The following is an 8811-nucleotide window of genomic DNA, read 5'->3' on the forward strand; positions in this document are numbered from 1 at the left end:
ATTGGAGGTTCCTTTGCGATGTAGCAGTGTGAGGGTTCATTTTCTTTGTGTGATGGGTATGGTTGCCGGGTTGATTTGTATTGGTTTTCGTTGATTAACTGGGCAATTCTCTTATACTTATTTAATCGATGAGCTAAGTCTTTTGCCAACATTTTGATTTTTTTTTGTGACAATCCATTCTACGGGAATAGGAGGTCTCAAGTTTTTTTTTTGGGGACAAAGAGGTAGGGCGTCAGGCGCCTTTCATTAATCTGAAGAACAAGTTACATCCATGATATTACAATTGCTGATGCTTAGATTGCCTAGCTTCAGAAGCATAGGGGCAGTGTTCAACTAAATGAGACCTGCTATTACAAGTCATAACAGGGCTAATATTGCATTGTAACGAGTAAGCTTTACGTGCATTGTTATGAGCCCTGTCATTAAGCTTCCTAGGAATATGGTGAACAGCTATCTGAGTGTGGCTAGTGGTGGCAAAGAAATTTGCCAACTGATTTCTTATCTGCCAATGACCAGGGATTTTAAGAATATCCCTTGCTTGTGCGGCTTGGGCCAGAACCTGATTGTCCGTGAAGAACATGATGTTTCCTGTAGTGATTGCAATGACCACTTGTGCCGCCACCTGTAGCGCCATAGCTTCTGCCTGGAGAGGAGAAATAATAGGCTCCTCGGACACCAGAATGCTAATATTGACATGTTGTTGTTCCTTGGCGAATTGTATGGAAATTTCTATACCTGTGGTGTTTTCTCTTCCAGGTTTCCATGCCGCATCTGTGAAAACCCTGCAAACAGGAGGTCTCAAGTTGAGGCTACTCAAAACTTTCAGAGTTCAGACGATGATGATGATAGTACAGCATTACACCCGCCGTATCTCCGGGCCACTCACTCCTCGGCATGCTTCTTCTTTTTCTCCTTCTCCGAGTCTGAGACACACGGCAGTCCCTGATTTAATTATAAAAATCACAACTGTGCAATAACTAATAAGATCCACGAGAAAATCAGGACACAGGCTCGAATTACCCAACCTTTCTTGGTCTGTCTGACGAGCCAAAACCCTTCCACAAATCCTACAAGCCAAAACCACAGGTAGATAGATAGACGTATCAGAGCCACTCTCCTCGACTTCGCTGATCTTCCCCTCGTCCAGAACCTTGATCAACAGGACGAACTTCGCGGGTGTCTCGAACAGCACCAACATGAACCAGGCTGCCGAGACACCACCACGATGGCGATACGCGACAGTCTGTCGATTACAAGGAGTTGAGCTCAGTGGATAAAACCAACCATACTTGATTCAGTATTATCAGTTTAATCAATAGACACAGGAAATATAGGACACCAGTTAACACACTGCAGCGCGAAGGAGATTATTTCTACTTAAAACAACAATACAGAGTTCAGCTTCAGAGGATAAAACAGAGCATTCACCACTAGTGTCCTTAACTGTAACAAGTAATGCAGCCCAAGAGAGAGCCCATGTCGACTTAGCCATCCTTACTGCTCCACTGAACCTTTTATTTTACCGCGTAGTAGATCATCAGCGCTACGTGTCATCTGCATTTTCAGTCTCATATGTCTGCAAACTAGCCACTTAACTGCCTTGGGTCTCTAGTTCTCTACAGTGATCTTAGTTTTCTTTTTGTTCGTGTTCTTTCCCTCATCAGATTCGCCATCAAAATCAAAACGCAGATCATTGGTCATCGCGGGAAGAGCAAGTTGACCACAAAGGAACAAGCATTTCTAGTTCTGACTCTAGTTTGTTGGACAAGTTGAACATTTTGAACGTCTTCTGAAGTGACGCACAAAGGAATTGCGATTGGGTCTGCAGAAGGGTTAAGGCACATGCACTCTGTAGACATACCAAGAGTATAGCACACTGGCTAAATTACAGAAATATAAATCACTTAGATATGCACGGCGAACACTAGCGACAGCGTTTTTGGAGATCGTCAGCCTGTATGGCATTTCGTCGAACTGCTCAGGTGCAAAGGCCAGGGCAGACGTGCACGCTGCCTTCTCGGCGGCAACGCGGAGAAGGGAGGCCATGGGCGAAGCTGTAGTAGGGCACCCGCCGGCTCGCAGGAGGTTGGTGGCCACCGTCGGCGACGGCTGCGGCGGCGCCGGCGGAGGTTGCGGGCAGCGGTGCCGACTCCGAAGTGCAAATTTGTGAAGACTATGGCCGGCTTGTGTGTACTGTAATCTGAAGAGCATGTGTTGTACTGAAGTGCTTCATAAAGCCTAGGAGAATGACAGACAAGAACGCCGGGAGCTGTCATATTGTGCACCGTGGTGAAATGATTCGCCAGGGCGCTCGCTCGTTCTTCTTGGCAGCTGGTGCGTGGGCAGATTCAGTTTCAGTTACACCCCATCGACGCAGCATTTACTGGTGGTAGCAGGTGCTAACTGTGGTTAGTTGCATGTTTGCATCATGGATATGAGACAGAGAGGGAAGTTAACCTCTGGCTGATTTGTAATGTTGATCTTAATATAGGGGCAGGTAACAGTTAGAACTGACTGGCTACAAAAAGATCACTATATGAACATACTAGCAGATGTTATAGATGAGAGCACAGCATTGGGCCTCTTAAAGTGACTGCTCACCACTTGCAAGTTTCGAATTGTAGGGTTCGTCGCTGCTAATCCTAATGTGGCATTCCATTCTACATGAACGCCAAGTCCCAAAACTTTCGGACGATGATAGTACAGCATTACACCACAAATTTCCGCCGTGTCTCCGTGCCGCTCACTCGTCAGCGTGCTTCTTCTTCTTCTTCTTTTCCTTCTTGGCAGACACGTCGACCTCCATGGGGGCGTCCTCAGCGTCTGATTTCTTCTTCTTTTTCTTCTTCTCGCCGTCGGCGTCGGCTGCAGGGGTCTCCTCGGCCTCCTTGCTCTTCTTCTTTTTCTTCTTCTCGCTGGCGTCGGTGACGGCTGCTGGAGTCTCCTCGATGTCCTTGGATTTCTTCTTCTTCTTCTTGGACTTCTCTTTCTCCTGCTCGCCGTCCTCTTCAGCTGCCTCTGCAGTAGGTTCTTCCTCTTGGTGCTTCCTCTTCTTTGAAGCAACTTCTGACTTCTTTGGCGTTTCTTCAGTGGTTTGTCCGAGCACTAGATCTGCTGCTGAGTTGTAAGTCTGACAATGACCAACAAAATAAGGTCAGGCAAATTTCAAACTCTAATTGTTCAACAACAGTATGTATAGATGATCATTACTGGGAAATACAAAAGCTGTTGGTTAAAGCAGGTGCTCTGTGACAGAATATGCAGAATTCTTCTTTTATGTTAGGTAACAAAAATATACAGTGCTCACTTGGACACTCTTAATTAACAGAAAGTTTGGTTTTTGCTATTACAGAACATATGTAATTGCTAGATCTGCCAGGATCTTGATCAATAACGAAGTCAGTGTAACATTCTGCTAATTATCTTTCAATTAAAAAAATCATCTTCTAGTTGAATGAGAATTCTACTGTTTTTGACAAATGACAACATTTAACAACTGGACTACACTTTGAAACATAGAGCAAGCCAAAAGCAACTTACTTTAGCGGGAGTGATCAGAGCACCACCACCCTTCCGGTCCTTTTCATACGCTTCGATCTTGGGCTTTCCTTTCGTGGAACCAGCAGACCTCCCAAGTTCTTTACCCTCAAGAACCCGAAGCCGTGTTTCAAGCTGTTCAAAGATTCAAATATGAGAACAATATCTTATTGGTGTCAAAAAATTGCCTCTACACCACGGTAACAAGTACCTTGATCCTGCTTTCAAGACCCATGGAGTTATCATCACCGTCAGCAAGGGCGTCGTATCTTATGGCAAGTGCACTCTTAGCTGCAAGCGAACGAGAGATCTTTCCCTTGTGCTTCGGAGCCGCCTGTCCAATTAATGACGCATGATAGATGAGACCATACTTTGGTGTAGCATGCTTTGTCTTCAGAGCTCTGAATAAGGCCTGCAGAAAAAATAACCAGCTTAAGTCCCTGGGGCTAGAGCTCAAGTTCAGTTGCAGCAAAAAAAAAAAGATAACTTCAACCACAAAAGCATGACAGTAGACAACTACCAGAACATCAGGTTCAACTAGTCAAAGAAAGAGTAAATTTAAAAATGCACAGAAGCACACTGTATGCAAGTCAACAAACCTTCTCTGCCCCCAGAATCTGAATCGTGCTGCCAGGCTGCTTTGCCAGATTCATCAAACTACCACCATGTGCAATAAGGCGAGCGCCAACAAGTTCACCAACAAGTGCAGTCAAGTTGGGAGCAATGGTATTCATCCTACTTTTTAGATAGTCATAGAGCTGGGCTCTATACTCAGAAAGAGCCAGGACTTGATCACACAGTTCCCTGATGTTTGAGAGGTCAAGATCATTGACTTCTGTTCCCATGGAAATTACAGCTGCCTCCTTCAGCTCTGCTTCCACATCTTCTGGCAGTATCTAAAAGAAGCAGAAACTATTCACTTAATACCAAGTTTTAGGCACAGGGAGAACACAAATTTGGACATGCAGGCACAATTGACCTCAGAGAAGTCAAGGTTCACTGCATTAACACGATTGCCCATCATCTTCACAGCTTTCGCGTAATGGGTATTATCTGCAACAATTTTCGTGAGCTCCGGAAAGTGCCAACCGTACCATTCGCGGACCCTCATAGCATAAGTGTTAAGCTCCTTGTCAAGATCATCCAACAAGCCAATGGCCTGAATGATCATAGTATCAACCTGCATAATAAATGAGCACAATCATGAATTAGTTTGGAACAGTAAAACTGAAGCACAACAATAGCCACAGTAAGCATCAGAATCCTAGGTGACCCTGCAGCAGTTGCTCACCTTTTCAGGGCTGAACTTCAGCTTATACCTAGACAAGCTGTGGGACAATCCTAGGCTCATTGGACCTAGATCATGTTCAGCTAGTCCAGACATAAGTTCGGTAAGCTGGTTCCTCAGCCCTCTCATCAGCTCCATGACAGCACTGTTGTGAAGGCAATCAATTTTCTGCCAAAATCAAAATATCATGGTGGTCAGTGATACACTAGTATTGATCAACTCATGTGAAAGGAACAGCTGAGTCTCCAAACTAACCAGCTTTTCTTTGATAGCATTCCCAAGTTTAGAATCAGCAACAGCCAATGTTTCACCATCACAGTGCTTCTGCAGGAACTTGCGCAGACCCTTGCTGGGCTTGCTATCAATTAGCAAAGTAGCCGCTGAAAGAGCATCGGAGGTGTTTTCAAACTTGTTGAAAGCCTTCAGCTCAACCACCTGATATAAAAACCCATTACAGCAAGTTAGTTATCATCAACGAACAGATAACATCCTTAATAAGAAGGAACAAAGAGAACCAACCCTACAGCCATAGGTAAGATCTCAGCGAACAGCAAGCCCCATGGCCACTCAACAGAAAGCATTCCAAATTATTATTGGATATGGACCCACAAACTAAGCCTCCCACAACAAGCTGCCTAATTGGCTAGATAAAAATCTTCCGACAGTGGATCCAACCAGGCAGTCAATATACTAAAAAATGTTTTTGTAACAATCCATGTGGAAAAAAATTAACTTGCAAGCATAAGTCCCTCGTTGAACCTGAACCGCTAACATTCAAAAACAGAAGACATGGCGGTGACCTCTGAACCGAGACAAGGTAGAAACTAGGTGTATGCAGGTCCCAGATTAACCATAAAAATCACAGCTTTACAGCAACTGACAACATCCACGAGAAAAATCAAGAACAGAGGTTCGAATCGTTTCACCTTTCTTGCTTTGTCCGACGAGGCGAAGTCCTGCCACAGATCCTAAACAGCAAAAAAAAAAAAACAGGAATCATTAGCCAACGGACCAAAAACGAACCACCTCAAACATACACCGGCGGAGAGAAGGGCGTAGCGGGAGCCAATACCTCGACTTTGCTGAGCTTCCCCTCGTCCAGCACCTTGAAGAGGGCGAACCCCGCGGGCGTCTCGAAGAGCACCAACATCTCCTCCGCACCTGCCGGCAAAAACACCAACCACAGCACGAACGCGTCAGCACACCAACCACGCCACCGGGACACCGCGAGAGCGGGGAGAAGGGAGGCCGCGGAGCCGCCGAGGCGGCGGCGCTAGGGATTCTTGTACCTTACCTGTGTATAGGAGGACGAGCGGCGGTGGAGGAGGCGCTGGCGGCGGCGGCGGCGGCGAGTGGAGGAGAGGAAAGGAGGCGCCGCGCGGGGTGGGGAGAAGAAGTAAGGCTGCCAGGGTTTTAGGGCTCATCTTAAACCAATCAGAGCCTTTTTTTTCAGGAATCAGCCTTTGTAAAAAAAAATTGACGGGAAACTTTACTTTATTAATCAAAGGATAGACACAACGTCTGCCCAGAAGGTTTACAATGAAATCAGACGGGGCGTCAATCCAGCGGATGGATTATTAGCACGACCCCATCTTGCTAACTCATGAGCTACATTATTTAACTCTTTAAAAGAATGCTCAATAGTAAACCTCCCGAAGTCTTCGAGATAACTGCGACATTCATCAAATAACGGTGTTGCCACCATAGAATGGCCTCCATTGAAATTAAGAGCCTCCACCATCGTGATATTATCCGATCTTACTACCACATTACGGCATCCTGTCTCCCTCGCTAGCTTCAGTCCTTCAAGCATAGCCGCAGCTTCTGCTGTCTCAACATCAGCTACATGTTCTAGTGTTGCTGTGGATGCTGACATGAAAATTCTACGGTGATCACGGATGACCGCTCCACAAGATCCTGCATAATCTTCTTCTATGAACGACGCATCAACATTCAGGACAGCCTGACCAGCCAAGAACGCCGGCCATGTATTCACTTTTGGTGTCGTTTTTGTTTGTGCTCCGCGGACATAGTTCAGTGCTAGGGCTACCACCGCCGGGGCCGTTCATTCTGGAGACGCAATATCATCACCTTGCACAAACTGTCTCCGTTGCCACCATATATACCAGCAGGCAGTGGCTATAAGCTCCGGTAACTCAAGCACTCCATTATATTATCTCCTGAAAGAAGTGTCATAGAGAATGAACTCTATAGCTGCTGAGCGGCTCGATCCGTTTGACAGGTGAAGTTTATATCACCTGCGACTCCCAGGATTCTCCACACTTCTTGTGCTCTAGCACATTTAAACAACATATGTGCTAGGTCATCCGCTCCTTCTGTACAAAATGGACAACATGATAGATTTCCCACATGGCGGTTCACTAACACACTCCGGCATGGTACCTTTAAGTTCCACAATTTCTTCCAAACTGGGTGCGGCTCCATAGATGATCGGACCAGGTTGTTGTCTAGTGTTATATAACACATCTCCCACTGTTTGTAGTAAGCCGAGCATACAGAGAAAACTCCACTTTTTGTTAGGTGCCACGCCACATAGTCTTCAGTCTCCACATGAAATAACGGGATTTGTAATATCCGTTCTGCGTCGATGTGCCAGAAGTTGTCCCGGATCAGTAGCTCATCCGATTCTCCCGTGATTGGGTCTATGAGCTCATTAACCTTTGTGAGTATTTGGTTTCCACGGACTGTAAGGATTTTCTTTGATGCACTATTTGGGATCCAACCATCATCCCATATATCAATCTTGCTTCCGTTACCAACTCTCCAAACACAACCATGATTGAAAGTTTGAATTCCTGACCAAATACTTTGCCACACATAGGATGATCCCTTCTTTAGTTGACAGTTCAGTATATCTCCCGTGGGGTAATACTTTGCTCGTAATACTCGAGCACATAAAGAGCCATAGTTGTCAATTAGTCTCCAGCACTCTGTTTCGCTAGCATTGCCAGGTTGAAACTATGAATGCCCTGAAATCCCATTCCTCCTCTTTCCTTTGGAATACACATCTTCCACCATGCAAACCAATGCATCTTTCGCTGGTCCTCCTCGTCACCCCATCAGAATTGCGACATTGCATCAGTGATTCCCTTGCAAATTTTCTTTGGGAATTTAAATACACCCATCGCATACGTTGGGATGGCCTGGGCCACCGGTTTCAGCAAAGCCTCTTTTCCTCCAAAGGATAGTGTTCTCTCCTTCCAACCATTCACCAATGCTTGAATCCTTTCTATTATGTGTTTAAAACAGTCCACACGGTCCACCCCTATCATGGACGGTAGACCCAATTATCTGTCTGAGATGGTCTTAGTCATGATATTCAAAATTTGGCATACCTCGGCCTTCACTTCCACAATCTCTACTCCTAATGGACGAATTGGTTGAATAGCCCCCCCACTTTCAACCGGTTTATTTTCAACCGGTTTATTTGTTGGGGAACGTAGCAGAAATTCAAAAATTTTCCTACGTATCACCAAGATCTATCTATGGAGAGACCAGCAACGAGTAGAAAGGAGAGTGCATCTACATACCCTTGTAGATCGCTAAGCGGAAGCGTTCAAGTGAACGGGGTTGATGGAGTCGTACTCGTCGTGATTCAGATCACCGATGATCAAGTGCCGAACGGACAGCACCTCCGCGTTCAACACACGTACAGCCCGGTGACGTCTCCCATGCCTTGATCCAGCAAGGAGAGAGGGAGAGGTTGAGGAAGACTCCATCCAGCAGCAGCACAACGGCGTGGTGTTGGTGGAGGAGCGTGGCAATCCTGCAGGGCTTCGCCAAGCACCACGGGAGAGGAGAAGAACTTGGGATAGAGGGAGGGGCTGCACCAAAGGCATAAGGTGTGTTTGGGAGGCCCTCCTACCCCACTATATATAGGGATCCCAAGGGGGGGGTGCGCCAGCCCCTAGGAGATCCAATCTCCAAGGGGGCGGCGGCCAGGGGAGGAGTCCTCCCCCCCCCCC

General features: G+C 46.3%; 1 protein-coding gene across 2 annotated transcripts; it reads right to left on the bottom strand.

The window, feature by feature from the left end:
• Nucleotides 1-2533: 2533 nt before the first annotated feature.
• On the bottom strand, nucleotides 2534-6242 carry LOC119362533 (probable nucleolar protein 5-2). Of its 2 annotated transcripts, none has more exons than XM_037627777.1 (10): nucleotides 6120-6242; nucleotides 5898-5986; nucleotides 5752-5793; nucleotides 5081-5260; nucleotides 4829-4993; nucleotides 4517-4717; nucleotides 4137-4433; nucleotides 3749-3949; nucleotides 3541-3672; nucleotides 2534-3130 (listed from the first exon to the last, which is right to left on the bottom strand). In XM_037627777.1, exons 2-10 carry the CDS (start codon nucleotides 5973-5975, stop codon nucleotides 2744-2746), a joined length of 1683 nt encoding a protein of 560 aa, XP_037483674.1. In that variant the 5' UTR covers nucleotides 5976-5986; nucleotides 6120-6242; the 3' UTR covers nucleotides 2534-2743. The 2 variants fall into 2 exon arrangements, with proteins under 2 accessions (XP_037483674.1, XP_037483675.1); XM_037627778.1 differs by having other exon boundaries at nucleotides 6115-6182.
• Nucleotides 6243-8811: the final 2569 nt, after the last annotated feature.

This window comes from Triticum dicoccoides, chromosome 2B, assembly GCF_002162155.2.
Source record: "Triticum dicoccoides isolate Atlit2015 ecotype Zavitan chromosome 2B, WEW_v2.0, whole genome shotgun sequence".
In the NCBI taxonomy this organism is placed as follows: domain Eukaryota; kingdom Viridiplantae; phylum Streptophyta; class Magnoliopsida; order Poales; family Poaceae; genus Triticum; species Triticum dicoccoides.